The sequence below is a fragment of the Nerophis lumbriciformis genome, linkage group LG38 (genome assembly GCF_033978685.3).
Source record: "Nerophis lumbriciformis linkage group LG38, RoL_Nlum_v2.1, whole genome shotgun sequence".
NCBI classification, from domain to species: domain Eukaryota; kingdom Metazoa; phylum Chordata; class Actinopteri; order Syngnathiformes; family Syngnathidae; genus Nerophis; species Nerophis lumbriciformis.
Window position 1 is genome coordinate 9,804,394 of NC_084585.2, and position 22,439 is coordinate 9,826,832.

General features: G+C 41.4%; 1 protein-coding gene across 2 annotated transcripts in view; it reads right to left on the minus strand.

Annotated features, from left to right (window-relative positions):
- The window catches only part of LOC133578368 (aryl hydrocarbon receptor-like), a 106,133-nt gene that overhangs the window by 67,917 nt on the left and 15,777 nt on the right, over positions 1–22,439 (minus strand). For both annotated transcript variants that reach the window (XM_061932742.1, XM_061932743.1), the window contains exon 2: positions 9,343–9,530. In XM_061932742.1, coding sequence (XP_061788726.1) covers positions 9,343–9,530 — 188 coding nt within the window. The remainder of the gene's footprint in view (positions 1–9,342; positions 9,531–22,439) is intronic.

A 22,439-nucleotide genomic window follows, 5' to 3' on the forward strand; every position in this document is an offset into this window, starting at 1 on the left:
ATCGGTTCACAGCCGAGTGTGAAGCGACTGGGATGAGAATCAGCACCTCCAAGTCCGAGTCCATGGTTCTCGCCCGGAAAAGGGTGGAATGCCATCTTTGGGTTGGGGAGGAGACCCTGCCCCAAGTGGAGGAGTTCAAGTACCTCGAAGTCTTGTTCACAAGTGAGGGAAGAGTGGATCGTGAGATCGACAGGCGGATCGGTGCGGCGTCTTCAGTAATGCGGACGCTGTATCGATCTGTTGTGGTGACGAAGGAGCTGAGCCGGAAGGCAAAGCTCTCAATTTACCGGTCGATCTACGTTCCCATCCTCACCTATGGTCATGAGCTTTGGGTTATGACCGAAAGGACAAGAGCACGGGTACAAGCGGCCCAAATGAGTTTCCTCCGCCGGGTGGTGGGGCTCTCCCTTAGAGATAGGGTGAGAAGCTCTGCCATCCAGGGGGAGCTCATAGTAAAGCCGCTGCTCCTCCACATGGAGAGGAGCCAGATGAGGTGGTTCGGCATCTGGTCAGGATGCCACCCGATCGCCTCCCTCGGGAGGTGTTTAGGGCACGTCCGACCGGTAGGAGGCCACGGGGAAGACCCAGGACACGTTGGGAAGACTATGTCTCCCGGCTGGCTTGGGAACGCCTCGGGATCCCCCGGGAGGAGCTGGACGAAGTGGCTGGGGAGAGGGAAGTCTGGGCTTCCCTGCTTAGGCTGCTGCCCCCGCGACCCGACCTCGGATAAGCGGAAGAAGATGGATGGATGGATGGATGGAGTATATACATTGAATTATTTACATTATTTACAATCCGGAGGGTTGGGATGTGGAGGGGGTTGGGGCGGGGGGTGGGGTTAGGTTGGGTTGCTATCAGCACTTCAGTCATCAACAATTATATCATCTGAGAAATGGACATTTAAACAGTGTAGGTCTGACTTGGTAGGATATGTACAGCAAGCAGTGAACATAGTGAGCTCAGAAAGCATAAGAACAAGTATATACATTTGATAATTTACATTTGATTATTTACAATCCGGGGAGGTGGGATGTGGTGGGGGCAGGGGGTTAGGCTAGGGTTGTAGGTGCCTGGAGCTGTTCTTTTAGTGTGATTTTGAAGGAGGATAGAGATGCACTTTCTTTTACACCTGTTGGGAGTGCATTCCATATTGATGTGGCATAGAAGGAGAATGAGTTAAGACCTTTGTTAGATCGGAATCTGGGTTTAACGTGGTTTGTGGAGCTCCCCCTGGTGTTGTGGTTATGGTGGTCATTTACGTTATGGAAGTAGTTTGACATGTACTTCGGTATCAGGGAGGTGTAGCGAATATTATAGACTAGGCTCAGTGCAAGTTGTTTTACTGTTGTCCTCCACTCTGAGCCAGCCCACTTTGGAGAAGTGGGTAGGAGTGAGGTGTGATCTGGGGTGGAGGTCAAATAAGGATTTAAAATCAATGGGCGAGGTGTTTTACAAGTGGAACAAATTGACCTCCAAAGTCAAAGTACCAATGTATTTCACTTATTCAGCCTCTGATTCACAACTTGAGTTTTAGGTGCCTGCATTAAACTGAGCATCTGTTTTCTGTATGTCGTTACTTGTCCGAAGAGTGCTGCCAAACATCAGCACAACTACAATACCTCAAATCGGTCTGGAGGTCGAGAATACAATATATTGGGATGGGAATTTAGATAAAACCCATTCATGACAATTGATGAGAAAACACCAGACAATCCTGTTGTTGTCAGCAACTTCCATGGGACTGGACCCTCAAGAAGTTTCCCATCAGGCCGTCTGGATAGTCCCAGAACTAAGCCTGGACGACAAGAAAGGGATGAGGCTACAAAGACAAAGCATTTCTTTCTTCCTGGCTGGACCAACATGCTAAATTGCCTTCTGACTTAGATGAGCAAGATGAGGGACAGATTCTGACTGGCCCCGGCCGGGCCTGGCAGTACTCGCTCCAGTTCACGGATGTCACCAAGCAGTGACTAAGTTTGGGGTCAGAGACTTGCACCCATTTGCCACAGTAGAGGCTTTTCATTTTCGGTGGGTGAATGTTCAGTTGTAGTCAGAGGAAAGTTGCATGTTTTCCTTCCACCAGATTTTCAGTTATATTTTGTTAAATTCTACAAAAAAGATATTTTTTTATATTAATTTTTCAAAAATGTTTTTTTTTTTAATTTTCCCTATGATAACACCTCACTGTAGACTTTGTAAGGTCATGTTACCCCTAAACAAAACTGATGCAAATCAACCTTTTTGTTCTCTTTATTTCCATCTCGGAATAAGAGAACCAATGATAAAAAACAATCGTTAAAGAGAATTGGAACAGAAAACATCTTGTCAATTTCCATCCCTACTTGCAATAACGTCTAATATTTCATTTTATTTGACTACAGTGGAAACAGTTACTGTCGATACAAGAGGTTGTCTGCATAACCAAAAATACCCACTGTTGAAACATTTACTTGTGAATTGCGCCTACAGCCCTTCTACGTTTGTTTATATTGATTTTGACATAACCACAAATCGGCTTTTGCAAAATCATTGGAGTGAGAATGAGTAATGTGTAATGAGACATTTAGACATAAACAGACCGATTTTTCTGAGAAGTTACCCCTTTGGGCCTCAAAACTTATGTCAACAAAAGCAGTCGATCACGTACGTTGACATTGAGGACAGGTACTTTTTAGTAATAAGAAGTACACAGCGGACCAGATTATGGTGACTTGGTCAATTTAGATGGGTTGTCGACATAAATCGGGTTGGCCTAAAAAGGTTACACTGTATTCAAGTGCTAATCAACATTGGTGTTTGAAATCAGAATACACCAAATTCACAGCAAAATCAACTTACATTTCCACCTTTGCATTCAGCCTTCATACACATCATGGTTATGACGCACAATAACTGGCATGTTCCTTAAATACCACATCCGCCATTTTCTGCAAGGTAGGCTCATAAAAAAGTAAATCACAGTCAAGAGCGATACAAGACCATAAGGGAACATGGGACCATAGTAAGTGTTCTTCCACTGCAGTAACCTTCAGTAGGGATGATGTTCGAAACCGGTTCTCCCGGTTGTTCGATAAGAAAAGAACTGATTCCATGGACTCAAATCCCTTTTTGAGAACCGGTTCCCGTTATCGAGGCCACTATAGTAAAGAAAGAGTTGGTTCTTTATTCGAATCCCTGGGAACGAATCCCTTCCCACAGGAAATGCCCTGTGGGACGGCAATGTTATGCCCATTTGATTGTAGACTCTTACTGACACCTTGTGGCGATATGAAAATACTACGCGTCATTAGTTTGGGCACTTCCAGGTCGGCCACGTCAGTTAAGTTCATGAGACAATTGAGAAGTAGACAAGTTGTGTTAGCTCTTACAAGCCTTGGAAAAGATACGTCTGTAAGTAAACTGTTTAACTTGTTTATGTAACTCAATATTAAGGTGGAAAGTGGTTAAATTTGATAGTAAGATGTTTATTGAAAAACGATTTTTGTACACTGTTTCAATGGATGTTTTGAGGACTTAAAATGGCTGCCAGTCGTGTATTTCCATCATCGAAACAGAAGTATTTGTTTGATGATAGTACTGTATATTTGTGTCAAGCTAATATTTACATATTGTGTATTACATTGCAGTATGTTAATTGAATCACATAGCTTTTACATTTGTCATTGTGTGTATTTCAGCTTTAAAAAAAATAAAATAACAGTCCAGTGCAAGACAAAAGTAAAGATTGGAAAAGACAAAGCAAGATCAACAACAATAAAGAGCCTAAATGGATTAATCTGCTTTGGAACTTTATTAGACGTCTTGGATTGTTTGTTAGCTGTCTGCCTGTGTGTGTAGTTAGTATGTTCCAATAGCAGCAGAAGTGCACTTTTTGGAGAGCTGTATTATTTTCAGTTTTGTGCTCAAGGGACTGATTTTATTTAACACTATATTATTATTTATACACCTATAGTGATCACAGAGACAGGTTGTTTTTGTGTTACTGTATATATTGTTTTTTCTGAAAAATCCCACTTAATATACTTTGGGTAACAACAGTCAATATTTATTTATTTTATTTTTTAGGGGGATAACAGTCAATATTTATTTATTTATTTATTTTATTAATTTTTTTTCTTATAAAAAAAAAGGGAGCTTTTGTTAAACCAAATATTGTGTTTTTTTCCACATACAACAACCTATCTGGATTCGATAAGAGAATTGATAAGGAATCGGTTCGATAAGAGGATTCGATAATGAGCTCGAACTCGATAATTTCTTATGAAACATCATCCCTAACCTTCAGTGACTTTTCTATTTACCCAAGTAAAATCAAAATACCTGCTTGCGTTTCCACTAAAACTCTGGCCACTGTGTTGGAAAATCGTGTTTTCTTTTATTGCTTTATATTTGAATACACTTTTGCAAAATAATTCTGACCAAATGTCTGTTTCTCTGAATTGAATCAATGTAGGAATATACCTCTTTCCCATCCGTCGTGAGTTTATTGTATAAACTACCATTAAGTTAGAATAGTTGTGGAAATGCAAACCACACAGATCCACAGGAATCTCTTAGATCCAGGACATCAAAGTGTTTGGACTTTTGGTGGAAAAAGGGCTCAAGCAGGAGGAAGCAGCAGCTATAGTACACTGTGGAACCTTCTAGCGCTGTGGATGGATGTGTGTGCAGTACACCTTGAATGCATAAAGCCTGAGTTGTCCCAGTAGACGGCTGCTGTGCTACCAAGCTGATCTAAAGCAACATTGAGTCCCAAAAAGTTTGTTGAGGTAGTTGGGTGGAGCTTGTTTGCGAAGAGGGATTGGGTGTAGAGTACTGGTATAGTCTCAGCCTTCCCGGTAAGGTCTATTCAGGTGTACTGGAGAGGAGGCTACGCCGGATAGTCGAACCTCGGATTCAGGAGGAACAGTGTGGTTTTCGTCCTGGTCGTGGAACTGTGGACCAGCTTTATACTCTCGGCAGGGTCCTTGAGGGTGCATGGGAGTTTGCCCAACCAGTCTACATGTGCTTTGTGGACTTGGAGAAGGCATTCGACCGTGTCCCTCGGGAAGTCCTGTGGGGAGTGCTCAGAGAGTATGGGGTATCGGACTGTCTGATTTTGGCGGTCCGCTCCCTGTATGATCAGTGTCAGAGCTTGGTCCGCATTGCCGGCAGTAAGTCGGACACGTTTCCAGTGAGGGTTGGACTCCGCCAAGGCTACCCTTTGTCACCGATTCTGTTCATAACTTTTATGGACAGAATTTCTAGGCGCAGTCAAGGCGTTGAGGGGATCCGGTTTGGTGGCTGCAGGATTAGGTCTCTGCTTTTTGCAGATGATGTGGTCCTGATGGCTTCATCTGGCCAGGATCTTCAGCCCTCGCTGGATCGGTTCGCAGCCGAGTGTGAAGCGACTGGGATGAGAATCAGCACCTCCAAGTCCGAGTCCATGGTTCTCGCCCGGAAAAGGGTGGAGTGCCATCTCCGGGTTGGGGAGGAGACCCTGCCCCAAGTGGAGGAGTTCAAGTACCTCGGAGTTTTGTTCACGAGTGAGGGAAGAGTGGATCGTGAGATCGACAGGCGGATCGGTGCGGCGTCTTCAGTAATGCGGACGCTGTATCGATCCGTTGTGGTAAAGAAGGAGCTGAGCCGGAAGGCAAAGCTCTCAATTTACCGGTCGATCTACGTTCCCATCCTCACCTATGGTCATGAGCTTTGGGTTATAACCGAAAGGACAAGATCACGGGTACAAGTGGCCGAAATGAGTTTCCTCCGCCGGTTGGCAGGGCTCTCCCTTAGAGATAGGGTGAGAAGCTCTGCCATCCGCGGGGAGCTCAAAGTAAAGCCGCTGCTCCTCCACATCGAGAGGAGCCAGATGAGGTGGTTCGGGCATCTGGTCAGGATGCCACCCGATCGCCTCCCTCGGGAGGTGTTTAGGGCACGTCCGACCGGTAGGAGGCCACGGGGAAGACCCAGGACACGTTGGGAAGACTATGTCTCCCGGCTGGCCTGGGAACGCCTCGGGATCCCCCGGGAAGAGCTGGACGAAGTGGCTGGGGAGAGGGAAGTCTGGGCTTCCCTGCTTAGGCTGCTGCCCCCGCGACCCGACCTCGGATAAGCGGAAGAAGATGGATGGATGGATGGATGGTACTGATAGAGGTTGAAGGTAATCTGGCGAAGGGGGTGGACACCGAGGCAGGTCTGTTGGGATTAAATTGATTAACTCTCCCAATTAAATTGATGCAAAATTGAACGTGCATGACACATATGGTCAAGTTTTCTACTGAAGACACTGAAGGTTGATAGTCCTCTTAAACCATGCACACAAGGACATGCTCGCCTGTAACTTTTGAACCTCCATTGGTCCAAATGTCAGTTCCGAATGGTTTGCCAGGAGAGACAGCAACACACTGATTTAGTAACAAAGAGCAACTCCACCCAAGACGCCTTGTCTAGAAATAAGGATTATGTCTTTCAGGAAGTCTGCATTTGATGGCTTACAGTTTGCAAAAAACAGTGAAACAATAAGAGGAAGTTGGAAATTGAAAAAACAAATCCCGGCTGTCCTGGCCTTGTTGAAAGAACAGGACCAAATTCACTTTTGACAATGAGTCCCAGTGGAGACATTTGTCATTTTCATAGATCATGAAACGATAAATGGTTGTCTGTCTCGTTCCTGATATTTCCGGAGCATTGTTAAGCCTTTAAGAGTATGTATTACAGTTTGAATGATTATGTACCGTTCTTATGTATGGGGCGGTATAGCTCGGTTGGTAGAGTCGACGTGCCAGCAACTTGAGGGTTCCAGGTTCGATCCCCGCTTCTGCCATCCTAGTCACTGCCGTTGTGTCCTTGGGCAAGACACTTTACCCACCTGACCCCAGTGCCACCCACACTGGTTTAAACGTACCGTATTTTTCGGAGTATAAGTCGCTCCGGAGTATAAGTCGCACCGGCCGAAAATGCATAATAAAGAAGGAAAAAAACATATATAAGTCGCACTGGAGTAAAAGTCGCATTTTTGGGGGGGAATTTCTTTGATAAAAGCCAACAGGACGAATAGACATTTGAAAGGCAATTTAAAATAAATAAAGAATAGTGAACAACAGGCTGAATAAGTGTACGTTATATGAGGCATAAATAACCAACTGGTATGTTAACGTAACATATTATGGTAAGAGTCATTCAAATAACTATAACATATAGAACATGCTATAGGTTTACCAAACAATCTCTCACTCATAATCGCTAAATCCCATGAAATATTATACGTCTAGTCTCTTACGTGAATGAGCTAAATAATATTACTCGATATTTTACGGTAATGTGTTAATAATTTCACACATAAGTCGCTCCAGAGTATAAGTCGCACCCCCGGCCAAACTATGAAAAAAACGGCGTCTTATAGTCCGAAAAATACGGTAACTTAGATATTGGGTTTCACTATGTAAAATTGCTTTGAGTCACTAGAGAAAAGCGCTATATAAATATAATTCACTTCACTTCTCAAATGTAGTCAAATCCAGTGTTTTATATATCAATTTTATCAATAAATTTGAGTTGTTGGTGGCACACGATTTAAAAGATAAACTTTTTGTTTTTTTATCTCGCTCTGGCATGCCTTTTGCCCCTATGAGCTTTTGTGGCCCTCGCCCACACCCTTACTTCCTCAGTAGATATTCAAAACATGGCTAATGCTAACGCTAACGAGACATTTGTTCCAAACTGAAGAAAAGTGTTGTCAGTACTTTGGTTTTGCTGCAACACGCATTGAACAAATAACTGCACAAATGTACCGTATTTTCCGCACCATAAGCCGCCCTGGGTTATAAGCCGCGCCTTCAATGAACGGCATATTTCAAAACTTTGTCCACCTATAAGCCGCCCCGTGTTATAAGCCGCATCTAACTGCGCTAAAGGAATGTCAAAAAAACAGTCAGATAGGTCAGTCAAACTTTAATAATATATTAAAAACCAGCGTGATGTGGGCGCGCATGTAGTCGTATATCAACATGGACGGAGCTGCGTGAAAAAAGCCACCCGGCCTCTTCGCGTAAACTTACCTTAACCACTCGCTCATCTTTTCTTCATCCATCCATCCCTTCGAGTTAGCTTTTATGATGACGCCGGCTGGAAAGGTCTCTTTTGGCAAGGTCTTCCTTTTGAATATCACCATGGGTGGAAGTTTCTGGCCATTAGCATGGCAAGCTAGAACCACAGTGAAGGATGACTTCTCATTCCCTGTGGTGCGAATATTCACCGTACGTGCTCCCGTTGTATCCACAGTGCGGTTCACAGGAATATCAAAAGTCAGTGGAACCTCGTCCATGTTGATAATGTTCTCTGGCCGGATCTTTTTTTCAGCTATCTTGTTTTTACAATATGCACGGAAAGTAGCCAGCTTTTCTTGAAAGTCTTTAGGCAGTTGCTGTGAAATAGTAGTCCGTGTGCGGATGGAGAGATTGCGTCTTTTCATGAACCGGAAACCTGTCGCTTAGTAGGAGCCATTTTGTGGTCTTTACAGATGTAAACACACAAAGGAAATGAAACGTAATATCCGCGCGCTTCTTCTTCTTCTATGGGGGCGGGTGGTTGCTTACAGTAGAAGAAGAAGCGCTTCCTGTTCTATGGGGGCGGGTGCTTACCTTGGCGGTTGCTTGCGTAGAAGAAGAAGCACTTCCTCTTCTACGGGGAAAAAAGATGGCGGCTGTTTACCGTAGTTGCGAGACCGAAACTTTATGAAAATGAATCTTAATATTAATCCATATATAAAGCGCACCGGGTTATAAGCCGCACTGTCAGCTTTTGAGTAAATTTGTGGTTTTTAGGTGCGGCTAATAGTGCGGAAAATACGGTAACTCTGCAGGCTGATTGTAGTGGAAATAGGCTCCAGCACCCCCCGCCACCCCAAAAGGGATAAGCGGTAGAAAATGGATGGATGTTATCTATTGTTTTTGTGTATTTTAACTGCACCTAATAGAGTAGTCACCTGTAATGTTGTCATGCTCTCAAGTTTGATGACAATAAAGTGTTCTATTCTATTCTATTTTTAGTGGTTATGGGTTGAAGGGGCGATCGTAATAACCTAACTGTCGTATTTGCCACGGTATATTTGCAAAAAGTGAGTAAAAAAACATGGACATCAAAACAAATATGTTTAAAACTACAAACAAAAGTTGTTCGGTCATTTCTTTAAATGTCACAAGCCATTTGCAATTATCACTCTGAACCTTGAGGTGTGTTGAAAAGCAAACCCCGCAGACTATCAATAGTTATTTCATCCTGGTAATAGAAGTTATTCCTGCAATTGTTGGTGGAAACTGGAAAGAGTGCTATTTCATCACATATTTGATGTGTCACACTCACCATTAAAGAAGCTCTTGACCTTCAGGTAAGCCACGCTGAGCCGGAGCACTGACAACTTGTCCAGGCGAGCCCGGACTTCCTTGGTGAAGGGCAGCAGACTAGTCAACTTTTCCAACTCGTCATTAAGACGGTCACGGTGTCGTTTAGATGGGTTCGACTTGGCACCCAGGGCTGGTGGAAGTTTGGGTCTGCAAGATAAATCATTTGCTAACATGAGCAAAACAAACACAAATGTGCACACAAGCAGGAGCATTGGAGACAAAGCTTGTTTCTCCACAAGCAAACTCATTAGCTGCAGGAACATCAATCAATCAATCAATCAATCATTGTTTATTTATATAGCCCTAAATCACGAGTGTCTCAAAGGGATGCACAAGCCGCAACAACAACCTCGGTTCAGATCCCGGGCAGGGAAAAACTCAACCCAATGGGACAATGAGAAACCTTGGAGAGGACCGCAGATGTGGGGATCCCCCCTTGGGGCGACCGGTGCAATGGATGTCGAGTGGATCTAGCATGATATTGTGAGAGTCCAGTCCATAGTGGTTCTAACATAATAGTGTGAGAGTCCAGCCCATAGTGGATCTAACATAATAGTGAGAGTCCAGTCCATAGTGGATCTAACATAATAGTGTGAGAGTCCAGTCCATAGTGGATCTAACATAATAGTGAGAGTCCAGTCCATAGTGGATCTAGCATAATAGTGTGAGAGTCCAGTCCATAGTAGATCTAACATACCGTATTTTTCGGAGTATAAGTCGCACATACCGTATTTTTCGGAGTATAAGTCGCACCGGAGTATAAGTCGCACCTGCCGAAATTGCACAATAAAAAAGGAAAAAAAAAAACATATATAAGTCGCACTGGAGCCCAGCCAAACTATGAAAAAAACTGCGACTTATCGTACGAAAAATACGGTATTAGTGTGAGAGTCCAGTCCATAGTGGATCTAACATAATAGTGTGAGAGTCCAGTCCATAGTGGATCTAACATAATAGTGTGAGAGTCCAGTCCATAGTGGATCTAACATAATAGTGTGAGAGTCCAGCCCATAGTGGATCTAACATAATAGTGTGAGAGTCCAGCCCATAGTGGATCTAACATAATAGTGAGAGTCCAGTCCATAGTGGATCTAACATAATAGTGAGAGTCCAGTCCATAGTGGATCTAACATAATAGTGAGAGTCCAGTCCATAGTGGATCTAACATAATAGTGTGAGAGTCCAGTCCATAGTAGATCTAACATAATAGTGTGAGAGTCCAGTCCATAGTGGATCTAACATAATAGTGTGAGAGTCCAGTCCATAGCGGATCTAACATAATAGTGGGAGTCCAGTCCATAGTGGATCTAACATAATAGTGTGAGAGTCCAGTCCATAGTGGATCTAACATAATAGTGTGAGAGTCCAGTCCATAGTGGATCTAACGTAATAGTGTGAGAGTCCAGTCCATAGTGGATCTAACATAATAGTGTGAGAGTCCAGTCCATAGTGGATCTAACATAATAGTGTGAGAGTTCAGTCCATAGTGGATCTAACATAATAGTGTGAGAGTCCAGTCCATAGTGGATCTAACATAATAGTGTGAGAGTCCAGTCCATAGTGGATTAAAGTCATAAATGTTACTTTTTGAAACAGATACCGATAATTTCCGATATTACATTTATCGGCCGATATTATCGGACATCTCTAATCAAAAGTATTGAGGTGGGTAAGCTCAACTTTGGAAATCATTGTAAACAAAACGTAGGCGGAAAGCAATGATCGGTAAAAATTAATAGATTAAAAAAACGTGCGTCCCCTGGACGCGTGGACTTTCGGGATTTTGCGTCCTTTCTGACTTCAATGAAGACACAAAAAGTGCGTTAACGCCAACACTGGATGGATAGTCAGTATTAGTTTCAGTTTAGGCATGAAGGCTTTATGACATGCACAGTGGGCAACTTGACCAGTGTGGCGAGGGCTGCTGCCTTCAGGAACTGTAGGAAATAAAGCCTCTCCTCTTCAAACATAGAAGCATGAGATACAATTACTTGTTTGATGTGTGTGTACACAATACCTGATACGTTTAAATGATTATTACTTTGTTAGAAACGTATGCTAATATTTAAATATCAAATTGCAACTTTAGAGAAGTGTGAAATATAGCAGCGGTTTTAATAAAGCTTTGGTGAGAGTCCTTTAGTGACCATAGCCATCTAAAGTTGAACCGAGGGCTGCGCAATATAACCATGTACCGTACATCCTAGTACCACCTGAAAATGCCTATTGTACAATATGACTCTGCATTGCTTTTATATTAATTTTAATTTCTGGGCTGTGGCTAATATTTATGTCATTTAACCCTTGTGTGGTGTTCGGGTCTGTGGGATCCGTTTTCATTTTTTATTAAAAGAAAAATGATACAATTAATTAATTTTTCAAACTGTGACTCACTGACTTTGGCTCATTTTCTGTGAAGAACATAAATCAGAATACATATTTATTGACCACACACCATACACCCCACCTACACATTTCTACTACATATAAGATGTCCGGGTCCACTGGACCCGGGGCTAATAGAAGTGTGGAAATTGATGTTCTGTGTACCACACACACACACACACACACACACACACACACACACACACACACACACACACACACACACACACACAGGAGGAGGACAGAGTGTAGGTACACAAAACATCAGAGGGTCAAATGTGCGAGAAAATGAGAGCAGACAGTGTTGACAAACAATGTTGCAACCTTGTGTGGGAACCGCAGGTGCAGAAACACAAAAGAAGAATCCCTGTGGGATGCAGAAACTGGCAGAGAAATTTTCCGTGCAACGTTCATATTGTTGTTACTCAGCCAGCGTTTGTGGGTCTGATGGACCCGTTGCATTTTGTGGCTTTTAATGCCTCACAATCAAACACTTTTATGTTAAAATACTGAGCAGATGTTTATTGGGATAAGGCAAACATCTGTTCAGTATTTTAACATAAAAGTGTTTGTTTGTGAGGCATTAAAAGCCACAAAATGCAACGGGTCCATCAGACCGGAACATTACACAAGGGTTTAAAGAACTTGAAGGGAAGAGCTGGCTGGAGCACAACCGTAGCTAAAACAACAAAACCAAAAGAGCAATTCGGAAAGAGGAACTCCTCAGTTTGGATGAAAATAGTCAGACATCGACCAAACAACGGTAGGCTGCTCTGCTAAAACACGACCCCAACTAGTCTTCGCTAGCGACTTGAACATGTACGGTGTGACAAATTCACTTGCAAATGTGCTTAAAATTGACCGTGCGACTTAAAAAAAACAACCTGTCGCACATACTAATTTTTTTCATTTAATAGCGCCGGTACTACTAGTGGAAAAAGCTTAGCGTACACCATGAATTATTACCATGAATTCATTAACGTGGACCCCGACTTAAACAAGTTGAAAAACTTATTGGGGTTAGGGATGTCCCGATCCGACATTTGTATCGGATCGGCTGCCGATATTACCATTACCGTATCGGCAAGGCATGGGAAAATGCCGATCCAGATCCAGTTTAAAAAAAAACTCCGGTCCGTGTTTTCCAACGCTCCTATTTAAATAATACATTCCACTTTTCTGCTGCTCCGTAATTTCCGTTCCGCATTTTCCAGCACACCTTCAACACATCCACAATTCTCACGCAGTTGCTTTTAGCTGCTGGCATTACACGACAGGCTCTTCTCACTCTTTCCTGTGTCTCCCTCTCACAGACAGCAGCACACCTTCTTACACACGTCACATACTGTCACGTCATACGTCACATACGTATACGTCCTCTCCCAGCAGAGAGCGAGGTAGCGGCATGGCAAACGTTAGCTGTGATGCTAGCGCAGCTGCTAAGGTGCGCGCCTGCTCAAGCATCCTCTGCGCACGGCAAATCTATGCCACGCACAAAATCAAATAGAAAAATAAGCGCATAACAATTTGACACACGGACACGACAGAGACAACAGTTTTCGTCATTATTGTTCAAATATTGTGACGTCTGTCGAGACGCTTATCTCCATTCGGTGCCACACGTCCAGACTCCACACCATCAAAATGGCAAAAATTTCCACATCAACACCGTATGAAAAAATTAGTGATTTTTTTAGTTGTGATTTCCTTCTCTGCATGAAAGTTTAAAAGTAGCATATATCAATGCAGTATGAAGAATAATGTTTTAATGTAGACATGCAAGCCTTGAAAGAACATTTTGAAAATCAAGACTACATTTCCTGCAAATGGGTGCATTTCTACCCTATATTTTAACTTTAGATTTATTCTCATATCAAACTCTTTTGGCTGTCTTTTTGACACTTACATCCGGCGCCCCCCTCCACACCCTGGATTATAAATAATGTAAATAATTCAATGTGATTATCTTGTGTGATGACTGTATTATGATGATAGTATATATCTGATAGTATATATCTGTATCATGAATCAATTTAAGTGGACCCCGTCTTAAACAAGTTGAAAAACTTATTCGGGTGTTACTATTTAGTGGTCAATTGTACGGAATATGTACTTCACTGTGCAACCTACTAATAAAAGTCTCAATCAATCAATCAAAACACATAGAATCATCATACTGCTGTGATTATATGCATCAAGTGTTCATTCAAGGCTAAGGCAAAATATCGAGATATATATTGTGTATCGCAATATGGCCTTAAAATATCGCAATATTAAAAAAAGGCCATATTGCCCAGCCCTAGTTCAATGATGTCATTTCTGTTTGTCATGTATAATTTTGTCTATTTTGTGTTTATCCTTGAATAAACAGGTCAGTTTCTTGTTACCAACCATTGTGTATTATTCAAACTCCCCTAATTCAGCTGGCTAGTTGTTATCAAGAGTACTAAAACCCTTTTCAACATGATTCTGACAACTAAGTAGGCTAAATAACTTTAAACTTTAATACATGCTCGGATAGGCCAGTATCGGTCAGTATCGGTATCGGTCAGTATCGGTATCGGATCGGAAATGCAAAAACAATATCGGTATCGGATCGGAAGTGCAAAAACCTGGATCGGGACATCCCTAATTGGGGTGTTACCATTTAGTGGTCAATTGTACGGAATATGTACTGTACTGTGCAATCTACTAATACAAGTCTCAATCAATCAATCAAAAGTTTAGTCTTTTCTATCACTTCAAGTCTTGAAGAACAGTACAGACTTAGTGTTAACATGCGACAAGATACTAACAATACCTGATAACCACGGGATATAAAATTCCCCGTCAGGAGAAAACGGATGGATGGATGGATCGATATATACTTTTTGTCCACATGGCACAGCTCTAATTGAACCTGTCAACAAAAGAAAGTAGTTTCCTTCCCTCACAAGTGTTTAATAGCGTCTTATAACTCTTGTTCTTCAAGTGTGAGTCAATTCAACCATCAAGTTCCTGATTTGTGTGGTTCTCAAGCTCGTGGAGCGCAATATAATACTAAACCTTGGCAATGCTTACATTACAGCTTCATTTAAATTGAAACTCCTTCTTGTACATCACATTTTTTTTACTCTTGCATTATTGTTCTTTTTGTAATAAAAAAAAACTTCTATAGGTCGAGCTGGCTCATCTTGCGCCAACTCGCCTGTCTGCTATGTTTTCGTTATCATCTAAAAAGAGGAAGTGTGACTTGTAGGGCTGCAAAGGGGCAGAAACTTTCCGGAAATTTACCACGGGAAGTTAAGCTCAGGGAAGTTTGGAAATATTGACCATTTTTTGATTATTCAAATTTGGACACCGTCCATGGGAATTAATGGGATTATATGGGAATTAATGGGTAATTACAATAATTATATATTATTGGGCACTTGTCTACCGCATTTTTCGGAGTATAAGTCGCACTGGAGTATAAGTCGCATTTTTTGGGGAAATGTATTTGATAAAACGCAACACCAAAAATAGACATTTGAAAGGCAATTTAAAATAAATAAAGAATAGTGAACAACAGGCTGAATAAGTGTACGTCATATGAGGCATAAATAACCAACTGAGAAGGTGCCTGGTATGTTAACGTAACATATTATGGTAAGAGTCATTCAAATACGTTTACCAAACAATCTGTCACTTGGGGCGGCATGGCGTAGTGGGTAGAGCAACCGTGCCAGAAACCTGAGGGTTGCAGGTTCGCTCCCCGCCTCTTACCATCCAAAAATTCGCTACCGTTGTGTCCTTGGGCGGGACACTTCACCCTTTGCCCCCGGTGCCACTCACACTGGTGAACTGAATGATGAATGATAGGTGGTGGTCGGAGGGGCCGTTGGCGCAAATTGCAGCCACGCTTCCGTCAGTCTACCCCAGGGCAGCTGTGGCTATGAAAGTAGCTTACCACCACCAGGTGTGAATGATTGATGGGTTCTACATGTAAAGCGACTTTGGGTACTTAGAAAAGCGCTATATAAATCCCAGTTATTATTATTATTATTACTCCTAATCGCTAAATCCCATGAAATCTTATACGTCTAGTCTCTTACGTGAATGAGCTAAATAATATTATTTGATATTTTACGGTAATGTGTTAATCATTTCACACATAAGTCGCTCCTGAGTATAAGTCGCACCCCCGGCCAAACTATGAAAAAAACTGCCACTTATAGTCCGAAAAATACAGAATATGCTGCTGCATCTTTACCACCGTTACCACTTTTTGACAGCCCAAATAAAAATGGATTTACACATAAGTGTTTGATTTCATAGAAGCACATCAATAATGTATGTTTGCTTCGTGGAATTTTATGTACATAACCAGTTTTCACTGGAATATTTGCCAATTCCTTCTGTACAGGCAGTCACTTGTGAGTTCAATCAAATAGCTTTAACAATGTATCGTGGTCAGAGGTGGGTAGTAACGCGCTACATTTACTCCGTTACATCTACTTGAGTAACTTTTGGGATAAATTGTACTTCTAAGAGTAGTTTTAATGCAACATACTTTTACTTTTACTTAAGTATATTTATAGAGAAGGAACGCTACTTTTACTCCGCTACTTTTATCTACATTCAGCTCGCTACTCGCTACTAATTTTTATCGATCTGTTAATGCACGCTTTGTTTGTTTTGGTTTGTCAGACAGACCTTCAAAGTGCCTGCCTTACTGGTGACGTTTCACTTCGTTCCACCAATCAGATGCAGTCACTGGTGACGTTGGACCAATCAAACAGAGCCAGGTGGTCACATGACCTGACTTAAACAAGTGGAAAAACTTATTGGGGTGTTACCATTTAGTGGTCAATTGTACGGAATGTGTACTGTACTGTGCAATCTACTAATAAAAGTTCCAATCAATCAATCAAAAGTGTGAAGGAAAAAAGATACTTTTTTATTTCAACCGTACATCCCGTCAAAAGCCTAAAGACTGACCGCACATGAGGACGTTCCTGTCTTCACAATAAAAGTGCCGCTCCATCGCGCCTGCGCTTTCAAAACAAGTCTCCGAAAGCCAGCGAAAACAAGCTAGCAAGCTACGGAGTTTGACGCCAATATATTTCTTGTAAAGTGTATAAAAACGAATATGGAAGCTGGACAAATAAAATGCCAAAAACCAACCACTTTCAAGTGGTATTAGACAGAAAGGTGGAACTTTTCTTCTCCATTTGAAAACGTGGACGTTATCATCACTACTGTCTGATTACAATCAACGCAAGTCATCAGAATCAGGTAATACACCAACTTTTATTCTTGTCTTCATGAAAGAAAGGAATCTATGTGTTAAACATGCATGTATATTCATTAAAACACCTTTAACATGTAAACAAAAACAGCTAAATAAATATATGAGTGTGTATGTTACTCATCAGTTACTCAGTACTTGAGTAGTTTTTTCACAACATACTTTTTACTTTTACTCAAGTAAATATTTGGGTGACTACTCCTTACTTTTACTTGAGTAATAAATCTCTAAAGTAACAGTACTCTTACTTGAGTACAATTTCTGGCTACTCTACCCACCTCTGATCGTGGTCAACTGTTATACAGAACTATGCCCTGTTATAGTGTTGTGTTCATTACTACAGAAGAAGTAGTGTTCTGGAGATGAAACTGTAAAATCTTGACATTTCTTCCCTTCTGTAAATGAGCCATCCGCTTCCAATAATCCTCTCAAACATGACAGATCCAAAATCAAGGCGATGGTTATCGATGCATGGATTCTCCATGAGAACAATGAGAGTACAGTGTTGCTGCCTCTAGTGTTAGCAGGCATCGGTCGTGTGTGTGTGTGTGTGTGTGTGTGTGTGTGTGTGTGTGTGTGTGTGTGTGTGTGTGTGTGTGTGTGTGTGTGTGTGTGTGTGTGTGTGTGTGTGACAATAAGGGATTGGGTTGGGCTTGAATAAACACTCCCCTGTAAAGACTAATGAGCTTCGTCTAGCAGATGTGTCCCATTTTAGGCGCAAGAGAAATTACCGTTACCATCCTTGTGTTATGTTTCTTGTTACGTTTCGTGACTACGATGCGTTACCATAAATCATTAATACTGTCCAAACTAGAGATGCGCGGATAGGCAATTATTTCATCCGCAACCGCATCACAAAAGTCGTCATCCACCCGCCATCCACCCGAACCAACATTTTATCAAAACCACACCCGCCCGCCACCCGCCCGTTGTTATATATCTAATATAGACGATGCAAGGCATTAGTGAGGTTATAAAGCTTTTGCCTGTTAAAGAAAGGAGACTGATCCAATGCAGCAGAGACATTCAATGCGTGCCACGCATTAATATCTCTTGGCCACGCATTAGTGGCTAAGAGATATTAATGTGTGATAATATTATTTATCATTATTATAATATTATTGTCATTTCCATTAAGAAAGTGTTGACTATTGTTGCCAATGCCCTCAGATCAGGAGTGCGTTCCTCACACTTTGTGTGCGCAGTTGCAGCAAGCAGAACAATGCTTTTAAGAAGTTAAAAAAATGTTTTAGAAAGACCCGGCCTATATTTTCGTTAGGTTAAAAAAAAATTCTGAATTTATTTCAATGAATATTAACTTGTTAACGTCATAATGCTCAAATAGGGACGGGGGCGGGGTGCACAGTGAAGCAGTGAACAATTTCGCGACAAAGATGAACCTTTATTGATTGATCTGCAGCCATGACAAAATATCAGACAATCTCCATTGTCAACGACAGGCAGGAAAATAAAGATAAACACATAGCCTATGTTGTAGGCATAGGCATAGGCTCATACGTTTTTAAGTTGAAATAAAAAAATAAATAAATAATGTGCCTCATAAGCCTTAGGCTGTCAATCACGCGCACAAACTTAAATTATACAATAACATATATATGTCATCCCTATTTAAACAAAAATAAATTCAATAAATAACAATAATAAATTACCTGCAACTTATTGGCCAAGGCAAATAGCTGAAGGGGGGAATCAAACCCATCAGACTGCACTTTATCATCAAACTTGAATCATAATGAAAATAGACGGTCGCGACAAACAAAGCAGGCTAAATAGCCTTACATTGTCGCCAATCGGAGATGCGGTTCACTTGAAAGCGAGGCCAAATAATTAACACACAGTAGTATATCTCGAATAGAAAAAACCTACAATAAACAACGCAATTGCCTTAATTCCTTTGCATTGTAGTGCGCCCAAACAACACGTAACCATCAAAATTATTCAGCTGACCGAACTCAATATAGGTTAGACATGGGCTTATTTGGTATAGCCTAGGTAACGTAGACTAATTCGTTTAACATATCCAACCGTATGTCTACTTACTTTTTTTTTGTTAGCATATGCAGGAATAAAATGGCATCTACAGTGCCATGATTCAGGCGAGAGCGCCTGGCCTCTAAAATGCGCTCTGCTGCGCTGAAGGAGCGCTCACTTGCGCCACTTGTTGCTGGGACGCGTTGCCATCTTTTTCTTTTTTTCTTCTTCTTCTGTTGTGTTGTGTTGTGCTGCAGTGCCTGATGAATAATTGACTGTTTCAAAGAGTGCTGCTCGTTATTCGTATGTGGGTAACAACATTTAACTATGTATATATATTTCCGAATTGGTTCAACCGCCAACCGCCCGCATCTATTTAAAATCTATTTTTACCCGCCCAACCCGCGACTCCGCGGTTGTGTCCGCAAACCGCGCATCTCTAGTCCAAACTCATTCTGAGAGCGCAGCCAAAAGAATAAATCGGCAATATAAAACCAAGTTGCAATTCGTTACGCAAGGGAAATAAAAAGTCCCTATTTTTCTTTATAGTTAATATTTAAACCTCTATTGTGTCTCCCAAGATTTCCCTTCCTGGTTCGATGACTCGCCCCATCTTGCCGCTGATTGGCCCGTCCGTAATCTTTTGCCCTAATCTTAACCAATCGTGCGTGACTCATCATCGTAAACCAACCAACCAATCATGGATGTTCTTATACGTAAACCAACCAACCATCATTGATGTTTCCTGTATATTTTGTCCCCTGCCCGTGGAGTTACACTAGTCCACTTCTCTCTTTCTCTTCTCCATATCTCGTCTTTTGTAGCATGTAGCTTAGCTAACCGCTACATGGGTCTAAAAATAGCTAAGCTACGGAAATTGCTACTTGTTTAAAGCCACTGGAAAATGTAGTTAAGCTACGTAGCTTCGATTTTTCAGCGAATTATTTTTAATGGAAAAACATAGTTTTTTTCACAGCAGCCGTAAACCGGAATGGATTATCAAAAACCGTACTCATTACGGGAAAACCATAGTTGTTGGCAGGTATGCAGAAGTTTGCATTTTACTTACTAGTTGTTTACTGGCACAGTGGTTGTCGATGGTGGCACAGTCAGACTCCATATTTGCTTGTGTGTTGTTGTTGTGGGTCAGTGCAATGGGTGGGAGAGGGCAAGCACGTCTTGGAAGGTGGAAGGAGGAAGGGGTTTAATAGCCCATGGAGAGTTGAGAGGGAGTGGGAAGCGGGGGGGAATCAAGGAACAACAAACAAGCTGCGTTTGGTCATTTAAACGTGAAATAAATTATATCGATATTAAGATATTTTGTTTAAAAATATATCTATATATTTTCCAAACTCCGTACATCGCCCAGCCCTATAACCAGGGCCGGCCCGTGGCATAGGCCGTATAGGCAAATGCTAAGGGCGCCGTCCATCAGGGGGCGCCACGCCAGTGCCACAAATGTTGGAGAAAAAAAAAAAATAAATAAGTTGGTACGGTACTATTATTTCTAAATACAAAAAATAATCCCACGTTAATTAAAATGCAAAGTAAAGCCTATTTAATAGAAATATTATTTGTTACAACATTACGCCCCCCCCATACCCCCTGCTCCCCCCGCACGGTGCGCCCCCTCCCAAAACTGTCAGGTGCCCAGGGAAGAAAAAAGAGAAAAGAAGAGGAGGAGAAACGAGAAAAGACAGAGGTAGCAGGTAGGTAACGTTAGCCTACATGAAATTATTTGTCTGTTACAGAATGTGATAGTAACCTGGCTTTTTAGCATTAAGCTAATGTTACATGATTCGGCAATTGCTAATCAATAAATAGCTAGTTCTGTTTTAACGTTGGGTTAATATTGTGGAGGGGGCTAAATTGTTATGGAAAATAATAATGTAACGTTAGGTAATTACAGTACTCCCACCTTACATTCCTCAGGGACATTTCTTTCTTTCTTAAGTTTATTTCGAACATGAACACACTTACAGTATAATACATCACACAATTTCATATCATTTCATTTTACATCATGCCCGAAAAGGAGTAGGAAGAAGCAAAGCTTATTTAATCCTACCCCTTTCCCACTTCAAAGCATTTACAAATATATAGAATCATTTACTGACCTTTTTATATAATAAAATAACATCTATGAATTAGTATACAACAGTTTTGTAATATGTAATTAATTAATTAATTCAGTCATTATTAACATACTGAGATGAAGAATATCTTCTTTTCAATAAGGTTGAAAGTATTTCTCATAATTCTTCTTCTTTGTACTCTGTAAGCACTATTATTTTGAACAACCTCTTAAACTGGATCATATCAGTACAATTTTTAACTTATTTACTTAATCCATTCCATAATTTAATTCCACATACTGATATGCTAAAAGTTCTAAGTGTTATACGTGCATATAAATGTTTGTATTAGATCTTTTAAGCAGGTGTTTTTTGTTTACATTGTTATTGCCTTCTGGTTAGCTAATGTTTGCCCTGCAGGTAATCGTCACTTTTCCACCCCTTTATATATTAGGTATAGTTGTAAGTAAAAAAAAAAGGTCAAAGACAAAGCTATTCGGGTTCTTGTGAGTATATACACTTCACTGCCGATGTGGGGGGGCGCCACCTAAAATCTTGCCTAGGGTGCCAGATTGGTTAGGGCCGGGCCTGCCTATAACAATGTCTTGTAAAATATTACATACAAAACAAAACTACTGTTATTTAATCTCAGGGCATTCAATCAATCGCAACTGGACTGTTTGGTGCCATTTGAGGTTTTGGCACCAGCCACTAGACTACATCTGACCGATCTAAGTCTATAAGCACGAACTGATGAGGCCTACTCGGATGAGAGGCCAAACGTCTTCTAAGACGAACCAAACAGTCCAGTTGCGATCGATTGAATGCCCTGAGATTACAATGACCTGGATGAATGAGAACGTTCATAGACATGTTTCTAAACATTTTGTGTTGGATACCCTAAAAATGGTGCAGGATCTCCAGTTTAACCTAACATGTAGACAAAGTGGCCTCATACCCACAGGCCTACGCCTTCGTTCGACCATGAAAGGCCACAAGACAGACACAATCCTGTTGAAAGCGCAAAAACAACTCTTGAATGAGAGCGTAAGACAAATCAAATTTACAATTGAAAGCCTCAGAGTAAAATCCGATGAATAACTCCTCAAATTGCAAAATATGTTGTCTCAAGAGGTCTGTGAAAAGGTGACGAATTTCACAATCAAAGCCCAATTTTGACAACATAACAGAACCAAAGCAAGACAAATGGGAACGTTTCAAAAATCACAACTTACAAATAACACCTCTACGCCGTAAGCACTCATTTGGAGGCAAAAAACTGGGAACTCAACTGATGATTAATCACACAATAGATGGGTAAAGAATTTGTCCAGC